This window comes from Temnothorax curvispinosus, unplaced genomic scaffold (assembly GCF_003070985.1).
Source record: "Temnothorax curvispinosus isolate PA1 unplaced genomic scaffold, ASM307098v1 QBEX01010941.1, whole genome shotgun sequence".
Classification (NCBI taxonomy): domain Eukaryota; kingdom Metazoa; phylum Arthropoda; class Insecta; order Hymenoptera; family Formicidae; genus Temnothorax; species Temnothorax curvispinosus.
The window spans coordinates 545,850-568,512 of NW_020220721.1; the positions used below are offsets into that span (position 1 = coordinate 545,850).

Consider the following 22,663-nt stretch of genomic DNA (forward strand, 5'->3'; position numbering starts at 1 on the left):
ACAAATTTATTTGACAAAATCTATTCTCATACAATCGAGTGCAATAAATGCGTTCGCCTTTGTGCTTTATGTGTCGAAATCAAGAAATGGGCTCTTAAAGTTTTCGAAAGAGGAAATTATATGATAATATTTAATTTAAGAGACTAATTTATATCGCAATAACTTAAAAATGCAATCTTTAAACTTTTTTAGATTATTAAATTTGTACTTGTGATAAATATTAAAGAAGAACTTGTTTAAAGAACAAATTAATAATTATTAATAATTATTATTAAATAATTATTAATTTTATAAATAAAATTATTAATTCATAATAATTAATTAATAATTTTATTAATTATTATTAATTAATAAAAACATATATTTTTCGATTTTTATTAAAGAACGTCTAAATGGTTTGAAAGATTACGTGTTTTTGACATTATGAGAAGTAAATAAGTGCTTAATATAAATTAAATATGTATATTTATTCAAGGCATATATATACGTACGAACTCAGAAACTGAGACTTTTTCATATTAAGTCGCCCATTTAAAAATTCAAGAAAAAGCACTGCAGCATCATTACACTCGCTTGTACTCGCACGACGATGTTATCTAGTCACCGTAGACTTACGACGCGCGGGACTGGCCGTGTCTAAGAGTCTACTATCGCTACGCTTGAACGGGATTAATCATGAAGAACTTCTACCTAATAACGCTATATACTAAGTCCGGCTTATAAAATTCAGCTAAATCACTGTACAAAACGACAACAAAATGAATCAAGCCGCGCTGATACGGAACATTATCGCTATCGCGCAGTTACAGGTGACAGATAACACTCGTATCCCCGAATAAAGAAATTCGTTTCGTTCACACACGATTGTCGCAACACACGTACTCGCTTCTGTTAATCCCGAGCGAAACCCGTGCTGATATTATTTCGGTTCCTCGGCAATGCGCATCGGGACGATTTAAGTGACTCACACGCGACCTAACGGTTTGCGTAGAATACGGATGAGACGTAACGAAACGTGACACTAAGATGGAATAAAATGTAAAAAAAAGATAAAATTCTGGAAAGGATGAACTGCGATGTTCTTTAAATGTTAAATTTTGATGTTGGACACAAGTTGTACGTTTGTGAAACAAATCTGATATAATTCTAATGGTTTCTCTTTCTCTAGCTGTTTTTCTACAATCATTGTAGTCCGAATAAATACAGCAGCTATTCGATATTTGTTATTTATAACTTATAATTAGCGTAAGTTATACATATTTAAATTATAGAATTTTTTGAACTTTTCCTTTGCTTTCTTCTGAATGTCCTTTTTTGTAATTTACTATATTATTTTCAGTTTGAGAACGGTTTCTTCTTAAGCTTCGTTACGCCTCAATCCGCAGTTCTAGATTTTAAGCGTTGTAAAATGATAAGCGCAACGAAATATTTATCCAAGAGCACTTTGCGCAAATCGTTATTTCGCACACGGGGGCAATCGAAGGATCGTCATCGCGTGCGATCCTCCTTGATCCTGGATGAGTAATATGCAGAAGGCAATAGATTCCACGATAAACAATCCATCCGAGAAGTGGCTTTCATATCATCAGATCGGCAACACTAATCTTTGCAGTTTTAGATGTTTACCTAGCTTGACTTAAAATAACTGAGCTATCGCTCGTGACGTAATTTTAATCAAACAAAATAACCAGATCGTTGCTTTTCCATCATTTGCTTGTTTAAATTGTAATTGTGAAATATATGATCAATATAGAATAGTTTAGCATTAAGTCTAGTATTAATATTTGTACATCGCCGATTTGTTTCGAAATTCACTTACCTGCCTCAAATTAGCGCGTCTATCATTTAATTCTCTGTCTAAAAAGACAATAAAAGAATTGAATCATAGCCAACTTTTTATCTAGTATTTAAGGAAATGATTTTGTTCTATTCATGACTTTTTATAGACGTGTTAAGATTCAATATTAATTATTTATTCTTCAGTGGGAAGAGCTTTATTCTTGTAAGAGAATTTCCATGCCTCTCTCCCGAGACACGCTTCAGCAAAAGTCTTTCTAAAATAATCTCACGCGCAGATTTTAACCGATGATCTCAGTATTTGTAACTTCGAAACATTACTCATCCAGGCTTAAAGTGTATCGATTAAACAACCGAAGAAACGGCTCCTCTCGATATTCGAACGCGAAGAAATAATTGTTCCGCTTTGCTACATGCGGTCGATATACGTGCGTGTGCGTGTGATTAATCGTATATGTATGATATTACATAATCCGAGAATCCTACCATATCGCGACAGAAAGAAATCACATGAACGAAACTCGACAAGATGACAGCTACAAGAGAGACAGAAGACGCGAATGTGTAGGAAGCGACTCCTATTCGACGAGAGAAAAGAAAGAAAAAGAAGAAAAAAAAAATAAGAGGCTCCTCGCCCCCCGAAGAAAAAAAGAGTAACTTAACAACTAATTAGTACGAATTAGCTAGGAGAGATCTATCGCGGTTTCTTTCATTTAAATTAACCGTAAAATTAACAACTAATCAGTATTCGTACAATGATAAGAACACTAGCGTAAACACGAGCAAAAACGTGTGATTGGATGATATACCGTACGTTTAACACACCCGTAATGCGATTCATCATGCGCGATATACAATAATAAAAAGTCGAGGATGGCAGTACAGCGGTAACCAATTAAACACCGGAGCTCAAACTGCCTTTGCTCTTAATAATATTTAGTTGCCTCGTCAGTATTTACAGTGTACACCGATAATCAATACCGTTAAGTCTAACTTGGAGATTTCCCTCTCACGTGTCCTCAGAATTACGTTTTACATCAAATGTGTAATAACTCGATACGTGCGTACATACATCTCGTCACCACTCCGCTTATGTTATAATCGCTCGTTCCCTCTCTCTCGCTTTCAGAAAAAAAAAAAGAAAAAAATGTACACCCACCTGACCTCGAATTCAGAGCACACCTATAATTCAACACCTAAATTTAGCGCATATTACACTTCCCTCTCTCTTTGCTAAAAGGTATCTCTATGTATATATATATACTTTTTTTACATATATACTTATATGTTTATATATATGCACTGTTCCAGGGCACCGAAACTTGTTGCGTCGAAGGCATCTCGTGGCTATTGTTGTATCATTTAATTAGACTTTCTCTTTAAATAAATAAATTGCGATCACTTCTTCGTTTTTTTTTCTTTTCTTTTACTTAGTAGCATGGACGTCAGAGCATCTGTACTCAATGGCGACAAGGAGAGACTAAAGTATTCCGTAGCTCCCTAACTTTCCCGCTTACACGTTACACTCGTCGATTTAACTCCTAGCATACTGCAGAAAATAGCTTTCATCTTTTTTTTTCTACTAGCTTCATTTCGCGGGTGATTTTCTTCCTTTCTTTTTTCTCTTTGTTTAAATTACTGGCTTAACTGGTAGTACACCGTAATCTAGGCGCTCTCTGCTTTATTTAAACTACCTGGAGAAACTTTATTCAGTAAACGGCGTTAAGATACATACGCAGGCGGAGTAGTCGTACGAAACTAATCTCTTCGTCGAATGTACAGTACAGCGTGATTGCGTGATTATTAAGTGGAGACACGCCGGAACGTTAACGTGGAAGGAGCGTTGAGAATTTTCTTTTTTCTTTTTATACATGTACTATATTATCCAAAACGCAATTACGTTTCGAATGCGCACGCGTGCATTTCCTTTGTTTAATGTTATAGGTACTTCTGTGTGAATGTATGTTTGTTATCTTAAATGTTACCTAGTCTTTATCGTTATTACGCTATTTTATTACCAAGGTGCCCTGGTTGTCAGCAAAACTACGAAATGTATATCGTAAAATTGTTCACAGTGCGATCGAAAGAAAAGGTATTCGGTTTCATCGAGTGTTAAAATACACGTGCGTACGATTTTCTACATCGTTCGTAACACACTGCCTTATTTCCTCATCGTTTTCCGTCGAAGAAGTGGCATGTCTGGCTCATCTCTTTCGTTTAAACGTACGGGTTTTGTTGGGCTGTCTGTTAGGAACCTTAATAAGGCAACGAAGGAGCCCTGAATCTTACAAGTGTAATCTTTCTCTCTCCCTTCTTACGCCTTTTTACGGTATCTTTTAAAGCCTAGCATCCTTTATCGTGTATTCAGACACGGCTAAATGTTTATTATTGCCTTACAAGAGAAAGAGAGATAAAGAGAAAGAGAGAGACCCGGTACCGAAAGTATACCCCATTACACAATGCTGAAATGCAATGATAAAACATGTAAAATATATATTAGGAAATATATATTATTTGTTTACATATGAAAAGCTTCGCGCGCGTGTCATTAATTCCGTCAATAATTCCCTCAGTTTCGTGAACGGATCTAAGCTCTCAAAAGTAGCGCAAAAATACATAATATTATAAAATTCCATCGTAACAACTTTTAAATTTTCAAGACATATCGAAATACGATTAATCACATATATACAACATCAATAAAAGCGTAGACATCCGCTAACAGACAAAAAGGTCCGAAGGTAGCGGATATTTTCAACAACTTCACATATCACAGAGAGTTAATTATAAATACAACGTTTGAACATAGAAAAAGAGAGAGAGCTTGATTCGAGAGCTTAGCCGAGCGTATTTCGCGCAATAAAATTTTGTTGACACGCGCGTCGCGTAGATAAATAAGAAGTACGTGTGAGGATCACGGGACCGAGGCTCCCTCCGATCGTTTCCGTTTAATACCATTACCACAGAGAGCTTATTATGCTACGCTTCGCACAAAACGCCTCCTCCGCGGCACGACAAGAGTAAAGAATAATGCTTCTCGACGGGGATACAAACGAGGATCACCGTGTAAGTCACACAAAACTTCGCTCGCATCGCCTTATCACGCGTTATCGACGCACGCGTTGAGGCATGCAATATTCGTGTATTGTGCACCTTTATCGCTATACTCTCGCGTATCCATCCGCTTGTCCGGGCTTTCGGTTGGATCGTGCTCTTCGCCTCGCTCGCAACTGTCGATATCCGTGATTGATGCTGCGCGTATTTATGACAATCCATGGTCATCACATATATACAAATAAGAATGACTTGTGTCCGATACTTGAACTGCGTCCAAGAGACAGGATCAACCGTCCGTCATACGCGACACCATTGCCGTCGACGATGGCGGATGAGGATGATGTACCAAGGCCGGAATTTCGATCACGTCAGCTGGCTGCTGATTGACGACGGCGCTGTTGATCGAGCAGGAAGTGAGGGGTTGCTATTTCTTGGTCGGCGTGCCCCGTTGTGTCAGACCCTCGAAGCGCTTGAAGGTGTAATTAATAAATACCCAGTCCTTGTATATTACTTCGCCGTCCTGTGGCATCGGCGCGGATGCTGTAATGAGGCAAAACGAAAGAATAAAGCGTGTGTTTCAGAGACTATTGGATGCAATAATGATAATGCAGGACAAGATATACGTACGTATCTCTAATTTCACGTCTGGAAATTCGTCGAAGTTTGACGTGTCGTCGATGGAACGCACCTCGACCGGTATGGCGGCTGGTCTTTCCCTGATGTGCTCCCAATCGACACCGCGGAAGAAGGGCGCTAACTTGAGCTCTTCGATGCCTCTTTGTGCCCCTGCGAGACAATCAACGATAAAGATTAGTTTCACGATTAGATTTATTGCCGTGAAAAATATTTACTTCTATTTTAATGATTCCGAAATAAAATTCCAGAAATTTACCTAATCTTCTATCGGCTTCGCAGCAAAATCTGATAATGGTATCTTTAGCCTCTTCGCTAATGGGAACCTCCGGCGGAAACACTAACGTTTCTCGCCAGTTCATTACTTTTCTATACGTCTCTTGTGGATTCTCACTACAGAATGGTGGATATCCTAAAATAGAGTTATGTTATTAGTTAGATCTCTAACATAAATTAATTTAAAAAAATTTTATTACATTCATGTTTATCCCTCATAGGTATTTTGCAATCAATATAATCGTTGCTATAACATTATTTATATAATATGTAAACTACATTTACATGATATAGTAATATATGGTATAACAAAGAAGTATTTTTGTATACTAAAAGAATAACTTTTGAAACAACTAAGAATAATTAATATAAATAGATCGACAATTATGTAGATCATTTCTTAAATAATTTATTAATTACAAATGAATTTAAAAAGAACAATACGCAAGGCATCGTACCTATAAGCATCTCGTACATGATAACTCCCAGGGACCAACAGTCGCAAGCCGGTCCGTAACCTGTTTGCAGAAACACTTCCGGCGCAATGTAGTCTGGAGTGCCTACCGTACTGTAAGCCAGCGCTCTCCTGTTTCTCTTCCAGCTCTCGGCTCTCCTTTTGCTGTCCATCGCACCACCGCTTCCACTCCCGCATGATGTCACTGTGTGAGAAAAACAGATGAGGCATTAGTTAAATTATAAACCGACATTACGTAAATATTTATCTCCGGCGCATGCGAGAAACGTCGTTACTTACTGAAATCGGAAGGTTTCGCTTGACTCAGGTCTCGGTAGAAATCAGTTCTATGTGATTTCTTCAAACCCGTGCACAGCCCAAAATCAGAAAGTTTTATGTGGCCCCGTGCATCCAGCAACAGGTTGTCTGGCTTGATGTCTCTGCAGAACAGTTAAATTAATATAAACAATTGTTTACTGTACATACATATAACGTATACAAAAATTACAAGTATAAATGCAGATCAAATTGTGTAATTTGAAAGTTCAAAACTCTTGATTACTAGAACGATAAGAATTAAATTTAAAAATCACAAAAAAGAGACCCTCGCAAATATATTTAGAACAGAAAAGACTTTAAAAGATTGAAATGAATGACTTGTAATATAATTAAACTTCTTTAATCACTGTATTTAATTATTTCTCTTTCCAAAACGGATCTTGACGAAACCGCGACGAAACTTACCTATGAATAAAACCTAATTTGTGTATGGAGTCGATCGCTAATGCCGTTTCGGAAATATAAAATTGCGTGCACTCCTCGGAAAGCGTGTCCTTCTTCATGAGCAGCGTCATCATGTCACCTGTAATTCATCCAGCACGAGTTATTCGCGATATATCCAGGAGTAGCGCTACCGTTTTCAGCCGTGTCGCTGAAGACCGATAGCGGGACTTACCGCCGGGCAGAAACTCCATTATTAGATAGAGATTTATAGGATCCTGGAAACTGTAGTACATCTTCACGACCCACTGATGGTCCGCTTCCACGAGAACGTCCCTCTCCGCTCTGACGTGCGCGACTTGCTCCTTCTCGAGCATGTCCGCTTTCCGGAGGATCTTCATCGCGTATACGTGTCCAGTGTCCTTCTTCTGCACGAGTCTCACCTGTTCGTTTTTTTTTTCACAGAACAGCGCGTTTTGAGTGAAAATACCGGCAGACTTCCGTGGCGAGCGATTAAAAGCGTTCTCCCGTTCTAATCTCGAACTTTACGAAAGGGATTCCACTTGCTCCGCGAAGCGAGGCGAAACGCTACTTCTTCTGAGAAGTAATGAGAAAATTTCGCTCTCTCTCCTGGACGTGACTACCGCCTGAGAGAGCCTCTCGCGTATTTCTGTTATTATACGTAATTATTACAATCACAAGCAGAAGTCAATTTTCATCTTTAATGTTAAAAATCGCTACATAATTATAAATAATTTATATGTGGCACACATACGATGAGTATGTCATTTAAAATGTCATTTTAAACGAAGAAAATATCATTTATAAGATAGCATTAAGAATTGACATTCCTCGACAAAATAAAGACGTTCGATAACATCCACTTATTTAACACCTATATTTATGAAATCCTGCAGATATATCTACATATTGTAACAAATCGCATTTACAATTAAAATTTCTTCCGTATTTCTCTCAAATTACGTAAACTACTTACGAACTGCGTGAAAAATTACGACAAATTGTACGCCGATTACGACATCGCGACTTTTTGTTCTCATTACATCGCAAAAAAAGCTTCGCTTCACAATTCCTCGTATCAAAAGCCGCAGCGAATCTAGCGCGCAATTAAACCCACATCTAACTATCCTAACTCGCTCGCTCATTAGCCGCGTGTCATCAGCTATCGATCCTCACCTCGCCGAACGCCCCCCTGCCAATGACCTTGAGAGGCTCGAAATCCTCGACGCCAAGCCTGGACCGTTTCAGCCGGAGGAACTCGGTCTCCTTCTGGGCATGCTGCAGCCTCTTCTCCTGCTTTTGCTGCTCCGAGAGGCCCTCATCCTTGAGGGACTCCTCGAGCTTCGCCAGCCTCTGCTTCCGCTCGATGTGCTGCGCTATCAGATTGCTGTAGTAGTTCTCCAGCGTTACCTGCGAAAGGCAAAACGCGATTATTATCATCATATGTACCGAGCTCGTATGATCCTTTACTTCCTGTCGTCGCTCGAGAGCTCGACGTAATGCGATCGATAATGTTTTATCTCGCGCACGACAAAACCACTTCCGCTGGTCGCGCGCGCGGTTACCACGGCGATTATTATGCTCGCTGAGATTAGGTTCGCGCTCGCGGCGTTTCGCGAGACGTTTCGGAGCCAGCGTTATACTTCTCGCCGGAGCAACCGCGTAGAGACGAAGAGAAAATTCTGAAGAGACTGAAAGAAATTCTTAAATTTTCCTTCAGTAAACTGCCACCTTTCTAAATTGAAATTACAACTGTAGATGAAAATTCTACTTTAATTACATTTCCGCCTTCCGTTAGTGTAAATATTTGAGATTATAATGCAAATTATAATTCACATTTCAAGAAAAGCGGACGTGAAGTAAGTAAAACAAAATGAAAACGGTATAAAAGACGAGGAAGATTCAGAGTGTTTAATTATCCTGTTCAAACATTTAATAATCTATTGTAATTACATAAATACGAACATTCGTAAATGTTGTTAATTACGTAATTCACACGATCTCATTTGTGTCTAGCGGAGTGCTAAATTCCAGAGATTTTTTGCAATTTTCTCCGTTTCTAATTTCCCCAACTTTTTCGGGTTTTCACCAGTTCTCCAAACTTGTACAGCAACCCTTTTCATCGTAAAAGTTTACGCAGACACGCTGACACGGGCAACTTTTTTGCAACGGTCAACAATTGTTATTAACGAAATTATCGAGCATTGTCGGCAACGCCGCGCCGGCAAACGTTGAGTAATCACGTGGTAATTAGCGTTACACAGTAACTATAGTAGGAAGAATTGGCTAACTTTCGGTAAGTTTTTTTTCTCAGGAAAGCATACGTGGTTATTATAAGCAAGGAGCGTTTCAAATTAAGCGGAAATTTTCGCAATTCGATGAGCAATACAACATGAGCAGTATAACATGATGATTTTCAAGTATTAATTCGCAACCGACATTTTATTTAGGCTTAATACTTTCGGGAAATTAAATTAATAAGGAAGCATTTTTTAATTATCAATTTTTTTTCTAGCATTCAGATATTTATATCTACTAATCGAGATGTGTCTTTTGTGAGATATATAGATACCTTTTTCTCTCATCAGTCTCATATTTTATGAAATTTACAGAAATAGCATCGTAAATAAAAATTATCGTACATGCCGTTTTGTAACTTTATTCATTATAATATAGTAAACAGACAGGGAATTGCAAATTTATTACATTATTAACTGTAATTCTGAATGGCGGCCGGTGGAATTAAATCCAACCAAGCCGCGTCGGTTGGGTATATAGAATATTGCAATGCCCATCTTGTTAAAACGGCGACCATTAATTAGCAACACAGTACGTCGACATTGCCTCTACATATTGCCGGTTAAAATTGTTCCAGTGTTGACCCACATTTCTTGCTCGTGCAAAATGTTCCTGGACATTCAAGGTTCTTTGCCGAGTAAGCGACGACTGAGAACGCGAATATTAAATTATCAGTTATAATGTAATGATTCTTCTATCGATTTCTATATCGTTCTTTTAGCCGATTGGCCGTACGGCGGGTCCGTGATCAGATTAAATTTATTAAGATATGAGAGCAGTGTTATTACATAGTTCAATTACTATATTATGTAACGTGTTTGTGTAACACCAAGTTCCCTCGCATCGAAGTATGAAAGTTGGTAAGAAAATTTAATCGGTTTACGTGCCCTTCCGCATCGGAAACTTTTAAGATACTGATATGCGTGTTTATACAGCATTATTTAATAAAAAAAAAAATTAAAGAATCTGAACAAAATAAAAAATAAATTGATTCAAAGAGATAATAAAATTGCATCTTTACTTAATCTCAAAATAAAGGTAACTCGAAAGGTAATATAAGCTTCTAATTGTCAAATTATTAAATGTCTGATGTTTTATTTGTGCAAAAATTATCATCAAAGAGAAATATCTTCAAAATTAATTAGAAAATACCATCTTAATATAATCGTATCAATGTTTTATGCTGTACTCTGTATATTAAATCATTTATTCCGAATGAATTGACGAATGCAATATAGAGAGCAAAATGGTCGCTATCTTAATGGAATAATCAAGTTGAAACTAAATCCGAACTCACCTTAGCCTTGGTCGCTTTGTCCAACGTGTGGCCGCTAAATCGGATCGTGCTCTCGGTGGCCGCCATCTCCAGCACCCCTGCAACGAGTACAAGAAAAGAGGTCATTCAGTGTCATCAGTCTCCAGAGTTTATGTTACCTAACGCAACTACTCTCAATAAAAGTATCGCTTAAACGAATTAAAAGGCAAACGACATCCTTGCAAAACTGACAGATAATTCGTTAAACGAAGGAAAATATCAGCTATTTTTGTATTAATTTTAGCACGACATTGTCAAAAAATAAATGTACCTAGGATATTTTATATTTTCTTTTCGTAAACAGAGAAATGGAAATATACAAAATATTCATTGTATCTTTAAACCATTTTTAAATTAAAGTTCAAGTTTTAAATTTTACAGGTATATATTTTAGTAGTATAAATACATTAAGTTTTAGGTTTTTCTGAAAATTCTGTTATCAGTTTAATTTTAAATTTCTATTTCATACATTTTTATTTTCTCCTATAAATACATATATTTTGTATTTTAACAAAAATAAACTCTTAAAAAGTATCTTAAGACATTTAATTGTTGTGTCGATTTAGTCTCTTATATTTTACAAAGTAGTTGTGTTGATATTTTGAAACCAGAAAAAATTGGACAAAACTAGAAAGTTTTATCATTATTACCATTATTGGAACATCGGCGTTGAACACACTTAAGACACTCTATCTTCATCGTCACGCTTGAAGAACAGAGTCTTATATGAAGAATTTACCCTCTATCGCACGCGTTACACAACAATGTTACACTGCCGATGACGTCGCTTGTCTTTTTAGAAACAAGAAAAAATCTGAAGTTACACACCCACAAAAGATGACGGAACATTATAAACGCGCATTATGAGCAAATTGTCCCGACACTATTGTAAGCGTGGACCGTATTTATCTATCCGAAGGCCGACACGTGGAAAAAGTGAAAAATGAAAACGTTCGTCATATAATTATTTGAGCAATTTTTGTGAGTCACCCTCCTCTGCAACATTAATTTTTTTCTGTGAGATGTACTCGTGACGTCAACATTCAATGCAATAAATATTCTGAGCAATTGTCGAGAAATTATTTATTTTGAATAATTATAAAAATTGTTTTATGTTTCACGTTAATATATATAGTTGTGATTTAAAAAATCTAAACATAACTGTGTAAAGAATTTAACATGAATCTAGGGCAAATTAAATTTGAATCATACTCTGACTATTCTTAAATATTTAAAAAGTTAATTAAATATTAATATATCGTTTCTATATCGGAATTATTTTGAGACTGTTACAATGCAATTACAAAGTATTAATAAAATAATCGTACAATTACGGCTTAAGAAAATATTCCTACTAATATTCCTATTATTAATTGTGATTATAATTGGACTAAAACAAGTATTCTTATATTTTTCATTTTCTTTTTAGAAAAAAACTTATTATTAAGCGTTTAAAATATATATTATATGTTTAATTAATTAATTACTAATTGTAATTATAATTTAATGAAAGCAGAAAATATTTTTACATTTTTCATTTCATTTTTAGTAGAGAAAACTTACTATCGAGCGTTTCAAATAAATATTGTATATTGCCTTTCCAAACGTGAGGAAAATTGGTGAAATATGTCTCATTGTGATTCAATTGAATACATCGCGATACACTGTTTCTACGCTAACCCATATTTTCCTTTGACACTTTCTACACTAATCCGTTTTCCTTTGCAATTCAGGATTAAATGGCTGATGACAGGTGCTTAAGGGTGACCCAATTACAACTTGCTACTCCACAACAAAGTCCCTTGCGTAACTCAAAGGGATTTTCAGGATGAAAGGTCCTTTGTTAATTTTGCGTTTTATAGCAAGCTGCATAACGTGCAGATAGATTTACAACCACATGTTAAATATTTGAAATAACAACGTCAAACCGCGAAGAGCTTTACAACAGATGTTAATTTGTAATTACGTTGTAACGCTATTATTCTAACTCGTCATATATCGCGGCTTTAAATAATTAAGATTTATAATTGCGTCTAGAACAGTCATTTAAAGTGAAGAGAGTGAATGAGAAAGATACGAAAGTTGTCATATTGCATTATGTATACGTAACATTTTACATTTCGATAATCTTATAACGCGATTAATTATATTAATATATTATTATATATATTATTATATATATAATTATAACATTTTTTATGCAGGTGAAAATAAAATAGGCTGTTTTAGTCAAGATATTTATAGAAAATAAATGCTTATAAAATTTGCAAGAAAATCTTTCAAGACAGAACAAGTCCTCGTTGAATACATTTAAAGTGACAACGGAAGCATCATTACGTTATCAGACACTGACTGACGGAGCGACAAATCTCTCGTCGTCCGGCTTAAAAGAACGGGACATTTCGCAACCACGCGACAAGTGTGTTTACCATAACGCAAATGATGGTTCTTCACGAGGGGGGTTTATTTCGAGGACACCGGGTGGTGTCATCGAATGAATCATTATTACGCAATCATGCGTTACAGGTATCAGAGTGACAATGAGGCGCAAGAAGATCCGTTCTGTTGGGCAACTTGGCGGTGTTTCCTTTTACAAAAGTTGCACGTTATTACGCTTCCGCAATGACAGCACCACAATGACTCACTTACAGAAATTTTATTCGTATAAATATTTACGACACTAGAAAAATCGCGACTCTCCGTACGTGTCTTAGCTGCCACATCCTGCCTCATCTGTATTACAATCAGGAGATAATTTTAATTAAATTATTTTAATTACATTATTTATTTTAATGAGAGAAACATTGTCGCGCGTAAACTTCGTTACTTTAATGATCGCGGTATACACAGGTTTTGTCGGTGTAATGGCAAACGTGCGTTAATCTGTAGCGCACCTATTTGTTTCGATACTCAATTTAATAGGATCAACGGTACTTGGCGAGTGGTATTGATCCTGCAACGTTATGAAACAATTAACGTGGACATTAGTTCCACGTGTAAGATCGAAGCATTATACGACGCACGAAAGCAATTAAAATGTAAAATCGATCGCTAATAATTCATGTATAGGTACATCTTATTTGTATTCGATTTATGTGCGTAAATATATTAGTGTATTAAAAAAGCTGTTCTGTGATTACTTATTCCGTTTCTTCTGTGTTCGCACTTTGGAACTAGAGCAGATTGTTAAAAGATTAAACTGACACAGAATAACGTGGGAAAATTAACGAAAGTTCAACACAATTTCTTTTTCGTGTTTGATACACGAATTCGCCCGCAATGCAGCGGAGAAAGGTTCGATGGCCCGAGCTCCAGCACGGTGGACCTACATACAAGGGTTTCCCCTTGCGGTTTATTTTATGAGCGTTGATTAGACGCGCCTGTCAGGAATATCGCGCTATCGTAACTGCACACTAGACGTTAATTATCTCGGACATCGTATTAATCATCGTTGCGTGATACGCGTTGCTTAACGGAGTTATGACACAATATATTCAACTAAAAGCAGAGCTCATTTGTTTGCCTGGGGTTAATTTGACTCATTTTAAAACGTAATTAAAACGATATAATTCCCTAAAAAAACTCTTGAACACGTATATGGCATGTACGTCAAACAGAATATTTTCCTAAAGCCCACAGAAGGACTGACTAATATCACGTACCATGGACATATGACATTTGTCCTTCTACCTTCAAGTCGCAAAGTGATATTGATTGTCCTGGTTCTAAATAGATATGTTCACGTGTCGGAAAGTGCGAAAGAGTATGAGAAAGATTGATCCAGAAAAGGTATCGAGTGATGACATAATTCGTATTGAAAGCTCTTAACTCATTTAAGCTTTTATTTCTAAAAATTGCTACCATTTTCGTTACTTTCTCCGCTCTTACATAAACACCAGGGAATTATTTGCGCCGACAAAAATAAAAAAACAAATAATAATTTTGATATTTAATTTCTTAATCGTTACAAAATCCTATCCTTTATTTAATAGCCGTTCATTATCGACAACAATTAATGAAGATTTTTTCTTAGTACGCAGACAAACTCTAAATCAGGGCGCACGGTCAGTTGTGTTGATAATATCGTAACACCTTTCAGGTTTCATCTCTTCTGTCCGAGCTTCTGTCACAGTTCCCAAGTACAAACTATCTGGATCTGCTGAAAATCAACAAGTACATACGCACGAATCTGTGCGCGTTTCAGGAAGGCTCTTCGGGTCGCACGTGGGTGTAATTCACGTTAAGCGACAGGATGGATGTCTATTAATTGCTGCCGCACGAGTAACACGAGTTGTAGAACATGTAAACAAACTCGGTGACGCGTTTTCCCGGAGCACACGTGTACGCGGATCATGCATACATCGTGCTCATACGCCACCGTGTATATCAAGACTTAATCACGATCGAGCGATCCTGCCCGATTACGCCACCATGAAATTATCCAATCCTGCCGGGGAACTTTACAAACGTCAACGGGTTATTGGAGACTGAATATCAGATGGTATAATATGAAAACGTTTGACAGCAAAGAGGGAATGTTATTAAACGACGCGCGATACAGGCAAGCATGCACGCGCTTCACGAAACGACAAATTATCGTATAAACGCGTCTTCTCATGTGTCATCTGTCATGAATGGATACAAATGGCGAATAAAAATGAAACAGTTACGACAGCACCTGAGAGAGTGCAATATCTCTTCAAGTTTAAATTCAACAAATTTAATTTACTTTATTTTTCTCTAAAAATTAAATAATTCTGCAAATAAAATCTAAAAAGTACAAATAAATAAAAAACGATCACAATTAGAGTAAAATTAAAAAATAGTAGTCCCTTTATCAGACCTTTGTCGAAAACAAGAGAATTCGAGATGTTGAAAATTAATAATTAAAAGGATTCCACCTGAAACACTAATGTAATGCAGAACATAAATTTCTGGCAAGACGCAGTCCGTTGTTGAGACGTCACGTCGCAGTAACCTTTAGGAAAGCGGCGCGGCGGGTCGCGTGCGAGAGAAAGAATCATATGTTCTCCAAGCGGAACGCAGGGGAACCGTAAAGCGGGTCTTAAACGGCAGCGAAACGTGGGTGAATCATAGGGACAATGTTTGACTTGAAGCATCTGCAATGTCGCGCACTTACGTCGGCATTTCAGCCTTGACGCTTATTAAATAATAACGGCGGCCCACCACCGATATTTATGCGGGCGCGTGGCATTTTGCTCGCATCCGGCGCGTACAATCCGATATCTCCGGATTTACGCAAATAATCGCTACCGCGATTGCTGCCATCACGTTAGCGCGATTAAAACTGTCCGCATCCGGAGGAATAATTTCGTGGCGATGGTAGTTTCTTTTTCTTCAAACTGCAATAACTCCTACGCGGCGCGGTGGCTCGCGTTATTCCGAAACGGATTCGTTCATCGATCAAATTACGCGTCGCGACGACAAATCACGGAACTTCGCGCAATTTCATTTCGCGACGGTGAAATGATTTTCTTCCTGTCTCCTTTCCCGATTGATATTTCTCCGACTGCGATTTCCGATTTTCCCGATTCGCGTGCGGCGACTCGACGCCACGAAACAACATACCGTTGAAATTTCTCCGTTTCCGATTTTCCATCTCGCGACTTTCGATCTGAAACTCTGCACTCCGGCATGGTATTTGCCGATTCGTTTCACACGCAACAATCCGTTGGAACGCCATCCGCTGATTGCGTTACGGATTACAATGCCGCGCAGAACCGTCCCTACAGGCCATTAGATCTAGTTTGCCCATTGCAAGTATACAGAGGAGCGACGTCATCAGGAAGTCGCGATGAAGATTTGTCGTGGATGATAGTTGAGTGAAACTTACGTCGAGGTACATCTTATCTCTCCATAAAGAAAATCATCGAATAAAATTGAACAAGCGCTCGTCGCTCGTACTCAAGAAATGCGTAAACTACATATCTTTTATTTTAAAAAAGTAAGGAAATTTCAGTTTTCAAGTTAAGGAAAAATATAGCAAAAGGTTTAAAATAAATTTCCTATTAAATTCGTATGACAAACTCCTCACACTTAAAAAAGACAAAACATAAAATATCTAATTTCTCTTCGAAACTCTTCGTCTCATAAAGCGTCCTATAAAATCTGTTTATTTCATTACAATGTACGTATCTTCTGTGTTTTTAATTGTCTTATACATATGAATTTGTCGAACGTCACGCCCATTCAATTTCATTTCCAGTCAAACAATCGTGCCTCTCGAATTTGCTTAAAGTAATCAATTCTGGCCTACATTTCGCTTCGGATCGGCATAGCCCGTTGCGTGCAGCATGACGATTCTCACGCGGTAGTGATTTCACACGGCTCTCTTTCGCGACGGAGGGATACGGAAAATCGATTTCACGGCGCAAAAAGTCGACGGGGCCGATCCTCTCGTCTTTCGCGAAGCGCGCGTGCGGCATATCGCGTGCGCGCTTTACGCGCACGACCAACCTACTTGCTCGGAGTGAGGATAACCGTAAATAACGGTCACTGCACTTTTTGCCGGATCGGCCGGACGGAATCGGTGAGTGCCTGAGTGCGCGAGGAGATCGGCAAGATCGACGGGGAACCCTCGCTTGTCTCTCGCCTATATTTTCAACGATACTCCCGAAAATAGAGATGAGAGAGGCGAACAAGAGCGAGTACATTTAGATAGGAGGAACGAGAGTTTCTAAATATTATTAACAAGAAATATTTTTGGTAAACGAGATAATGGTCAGCGTTCAAAAGTTGATGATACAGCATGAAAAATAAGTACAGATTTTCTCCAATTTAGTTTTAGGTGCAGTTTTATTCTTCTTTATAAGAAAATTTAAAAGACTAAAATCTTTCACAACAATTAATATACTTTCTGCGAATTAAAGAATGCAGTGGTGTAATATTGACTCAATAAAAAACGACTAATAAATCGACGACGACTTATAACGGCAGAATTTAAATCCGACAAAAGCCGATCAAAATAGGATTGCTCAATTTTTAATTTTTACTTCCGGATTTCGTAGCATCTCCTAACGATTTCCTATAAACGTCCTATGCAGAATAGAACTGATGTTTTCGCAATGTGACGTGGTTTGTTCGGACATATTTTAATACGATTATAAAGCAAATAATTCTCCGGCAGAAATTGACGTCGTGTAAACATGGACGAGTGATGGCTTTCATTCTATTGGTTGCCGAGCAGGGCTTCTCTGCCATATTACATAAGACATGGTTCTTGCACGGGTGTTAACTCCCGCAGCTAGAAATGGAAATGTAACGCGAATGAAAATGGCAAAGTGCACAGAAAATATTTAATTAAATAGCGTACATTAACATGAGAAAAGTCCTTTACTCCTGGCGGTGCATATATATAAAAGCCTCGTTGTTAAATAAAAAGAATTATACACGAGAAAGCGTATAATTGCAATTAGGTGTAATTTGTCTCCTATTTTTATCACCGGAATTATTTGGCAGTATACAATCGCTAACGCGTTCGTATTGACTTCATCGGAAAACTGTCAGACGTTACTGGACGTTACTTCAAAGTTGCAGCAATTTTAGCCAACCCTGTAGTAGGATTATAGAGGCCATTAGATTATTTTAAATTTTTAAAAGTGACAAAATAATTCGTGCATTTTTCTTTTAAATCGCTTCCGATCAATAGATGTAAACTGTGGTTTAACCGACTAAATATCCCTAAGAACTCTATCAAATTATCGAGGGCACGTGTCGCGGTGTAAAGAAATCGTAGAACTGCAAGCATATTAGTAGCAAGCAATTTTTAGCACTTTTATTTTTATATGTTCAAGAAATAAATAAAATAAAATAAAATTATAAGTCTATTAGTCTCAAATTTATGATAATATAAACAAATTTAGTATAATCAATATTAAGGACATATATTATCTTCACATTTGTTCTCTTGTTAAAAAAAAACACGCTTCTGCAGTGTAATCTAAGTCAACACATCTCTTTAATATCTGTAAAGAGCTCAGCACTTCCTTTCAACAATCCATTAAATTATCATTACATATTCACGGGATGATAAGTTAGGACGAGAAGACGGAAAATGCGGTCGAGACTGCTCGAAATTGCATTTTGAGTATGATAAGACGAGTAAGAACGAGGCCTAGAGCACATCGAGGTGAAATATCTGCCTACGAGATCCTCGAAGGGAATACTAATTTTGATCATGCACGTAGCTACTCTCGACACCTCACCGTGATAGATACGCTAGAGAAGAAATAAAATAATAGAGGAGGAAAGCAACAGAATGTGGATGGCGAATACATAACATGAAACAGTGTCGACGGGACGATATAAAACTAATTTTCGACGTGCAACCTCGCGATGCAAAATTATAATTGTAATGCTAATGTATAATAATAATTCGTATTTCCTTAGAGAAATATTGCAAAGAAACGTGCTCTCATAATTTCAAAATGTTGTCAGCGCAATAATAATTTAATAACTTTGTCATTATTATATTAAAAAAAATATAAATTTAATTCAAAAATATCAGATGCTACATATAAATATTATTACATCTCTCTCTCCATAAAGTAATTAATTCCATCCATTTTTATATCTTTTCAATAAATATCTGATTTTTTTATTATATTTGTTCTATTAATTCTTTTGGCGTACCAATCTATTGACAGCAATAGGTTAAATCCTTAAATGCATAGATTAAATGATTAGATCCTTAAATGCAAATATGCATTTATAAAATGAGTATGTTTAAAATATCATATTAATTAAATTAAAAAAATTGATATATTCGTTTTATTTCACATTATTTATATATTAATATAACTTTAACAGCATAAAGATTTTGCAGAAAATATTTGATAAAACATTTCAGATATTAGGTTATTAACAGTCGTTCCTAATTTACATTTCAATGATGTAGCTCATACACATGCATATCTTTCATCATTAGTATTCTCTAAAACTAATTCTAAAACTCTAACAATAAGTAGTATCGCAAGATTGTGGCATCTCTCATCGGTCCCTGCTTCGAGAGTGCCAAATTCTTCGACAACGGAGAGAAACTTTGGTTATTACGCGACTAAATCGAGGGTGTATGTGTGTGTATGTGTGCGTGATGCGTCTCACGCGAGCGGGAAGTACTTCGGGGTAAGTTAAAGTTTAATTTGTCGAGCGTATATACGACCGCGAGGAGAGGCCTGAACGAGGAGAGGCGCGCAGAAGTGACATATAGGGTGACGGCGCGACGCGGGTTCGCTCCGAGGAACAATGAATAATACAACGAGAAGAAAGGAATGGAAAAAGGAGAAAGAGAAAGGCGGACGAGGAAAGCATCGATGCGTGTAATCGCGCGACTCTCTTTTCTCATTTCCTATTATTTTTTTTTTGTAGTCCCGTTTTAACCCTGCCATTCGCGGTAGACCTCTCGCCGCTAAATCGCGCATCCGATAAGAACTGTTGTGGGAATCGTCGGTCACGATCGGAAATGATTTGCAAGACGATCGAAGATCTTATTTTAAAGCTTGTGGAATTTTTTCGGAATCGCGAAATCGAAGCAGCAACCAACTCGAATTGCGATCTACGATCTGATTTTTAGATACGCGCTTTGAAAAATGGAAAGAAGAAATCAATTTTCTTCAACGAAATGTATTAGCTGTTTATAAAAACTATATTAATGAGAAAAAATGCATAGTTCAGTACACAAAAAAAAGACAAAGATCTAGTTTTAGATTAAAAGTAAATATACATTTATAATATCTATATAAAAAGTAAAAGTATGTACCTATATATCTTGTTAAAACTATAAAATACATATACTTATATCTTATAATTAAATAAAATGTTATTCGCTCGAAAAAATTGGAAATCAATTTTAATTAATAGAGTTATATAAGATGTGTATCTCACAACATGCATTTTTCACTAAATTATCATGAAAAGCGAAGATATTTATCAAGGTGTACTTCGTGAGATTCTTATTAAGAACCGCACGCGTTGTTCACACAATGCTTTTTGTCTGCCATTACCGCTACCATTTGTCTGCCGTTTTTATAAATGGCACGACTAGTATAGAGAACTACTAAAATGAACAATACAGTCCGCGGAGCTCTGCTGAGAACTGCGGATACTCGAGAAGTGCGGCAAGAATATTTCTCCATGGCCATTCATGAAGATGATATATATTCGATAACGCGACAATGATCTAATCGCTATCAATAGTCGACGTAGGAATTTGTGTTCCGCACTTCGAGGAAGTTCGCGCAAAAATTGACGTAAATGCACTCCGGTAAATATCGCGAGAAAACATTTTGTTAAAAAGACTTAATTCCATTGCTAAATAGATAAAAATATCTATTGTTTCTACGAATTTCCATTTATTTTAGATTTAAGTTACACGCTTTAAATTTTTGTACAATTTAATTTTAATATAAATAACGTGACTAACATTAATAATGCAGAGAGGATTTTAAAATTGATGAGCATTAATTAAAATGGTGTTTTTGGAAAAATATTTACTATTCTATCAGAGGCGTTCGCGAAAATATATCGCAGGTCACAGTCCTGTTGGGCTTCCATTTATTTTATTTACGGCCAACGAGAGAAGCCGGCTTAATTAGTTCGCAGGCACGCAAGTCTATGTTTATCGCGGCTCTTGACGAGCGTTTAGACTGCGTGGTACTATTTGTATAGGCTGCGCTAGAATGTCCAAATAGCTTTCTTCTAGAATAGAGCCTGGCTTTTAACTGGACAATGTATACCGTTAAATAACTCTTAATGCGAGCATATGGTTGTTTTTTAACGTTAAAGACAAAATTACACGAGCTATCGAACCATAATGAGCGAATTAAATGAAAAATAAGTAAATATATCTATTTCTACGAGCAAGTTTTTTTTTCAAGAAACAAATTTTTTTCCATAGAAAGATTACAAATTAAACAAAATTTTTTAGTTGAATTGTTGAGTCAGCTAATCGTTTCATCATAATTAAATACACAGTGTGGACGTAAGTATGTAACATCGTGCAACATCTATTATACGTTGATTCCGCTAAATCGAAGCGCAACAGAAAAAAAAGAAACAGCCGGGCGAAACTGCTGACACACGGCTATTGCCCGAAATGTCAGATACTATATTTTCGCGTTTTAACACGTACGTGCGAATTCCGCGGTCGTCTATTTCCGTTGAGTATTCCCTCGCAGAAGCAGATAATATGAACATCGCCGATGCTTGCAAATCCACGAGTAAGGTGAGAGAAAAACAGAAACGCGAAGTGCGTGTGGAATAAGAGAGAAGAATAAAAAGGCGGGATCTCGTCAGATCTCTCGCGAGCTACGATAAATATCGTTCGCGCTTTCGCTTTGAGCAGGCAAAAACGTGCTCGCGTGCGAAATATGAGCGAGTGTGCGTGTATAGCAAGAACATATATTCCTTCCGCTACGCCGTATGGCGTCTCAGTCAATCGGCAATAAAACGCAAATCGATCACGAGGAAACATTACTGCTTTCTTCCGGATCGATTACACGCAGAAATAAAATGCAATAAGATAAGTGACATTAAATAAGTAATTTAATTCGAAAGTGGCTAACGAAATAATCTTAATACTATAAATGCCGCGATCGCGCGTCGATAGGAATTGGATTAATATTTTCCAAACAAGTGATTCAAGATAATATTTTACTGGGATGCACCTGATTGTGGTCTAATTAAATTAAAGAAGTTCAGTTATAAAGAGACAGAAATCTAATCTTCGTGATTATGACTTACGGGAAAAGCAATAACAGTTGCATAATTAAAGAATTAATTCATTGTTCCTAACTACAAATATAAAGCGTAGAATTACCCACATACAAGCGCGTTGAATTATTCAGAAGATAACATTTTACTTAATTCAGTAATTATTTCTGATAAATATTTTCTAAATGTATAAGTATATCAACAAATATATTTTTAAACAAAAAAAGTCTGTATAATTAGAGATTTTATATTTTCATATTTCCTTAATAACTCCGTAATAAATGTTCAGATGATTTTATCGACTCTTTTCCGCGAACAGCTTTTAATAGACGACATGTTCAACGTTTACGTGACTTGTGATA

At 36.7% G+C, this 22,663-nt stretch overlaps 1 protein-coding gene across 1 annotated transcript in view; it reads right to left on the reverse strand.

Moving 5' to 3' along the window:
- Positions 1 to 446: 446 nt before the first annotated feature.
- LOC112460964 (serine/threonine-protein kinase tricorner) overlaps positions 447 to 22,663 on the reverse strand; it is a 99,702-nt gene continuing 77,485 nt past the window's right edge. Inside the window, exons 2-10 of the mRNA XM_025025937.1 lie at positions 10,554 to 10,630; positions 8,135 to 8,368; positions 7,173 to 7,380; positions 6,962 to 7,079; positions 6,518 to 6,657; positions 6,222 to 6,422; positions 5,747 to 5,899; positions 5,464 to 5,640; positions 447 to 5,394 (exon numbers count right to left, since the gene is read on the reverse strand). Coding sequence (XP_024881705.1) covers positions 5,279 to 5,394; positions 5,464 to 5,640; positions 5,747 to 5,899; positions 6,222 to 6,422; positions 6,518 to 6,657; positions 6,962 to 7,079; positions 7,173 to 7,380; positions 8,135 to 8,368; positions 10,554 to 10,630 — 1,424 coding nt within the window. The 3' untranslated portion in view covers positions 447 to 5,278. The remainder of the gene's footprint in view (positions 5,395 to 5,463; positions 5,641 to 5,746; positions 5,900 to 6,221; positions 6,423 to 6,517; positions 6,658 to 6,961; positions 7,080 to 7,172; positions 7,381 to 8,134; positions 8,369 to 10,553; positions 10,631 to 22,663) is intronic.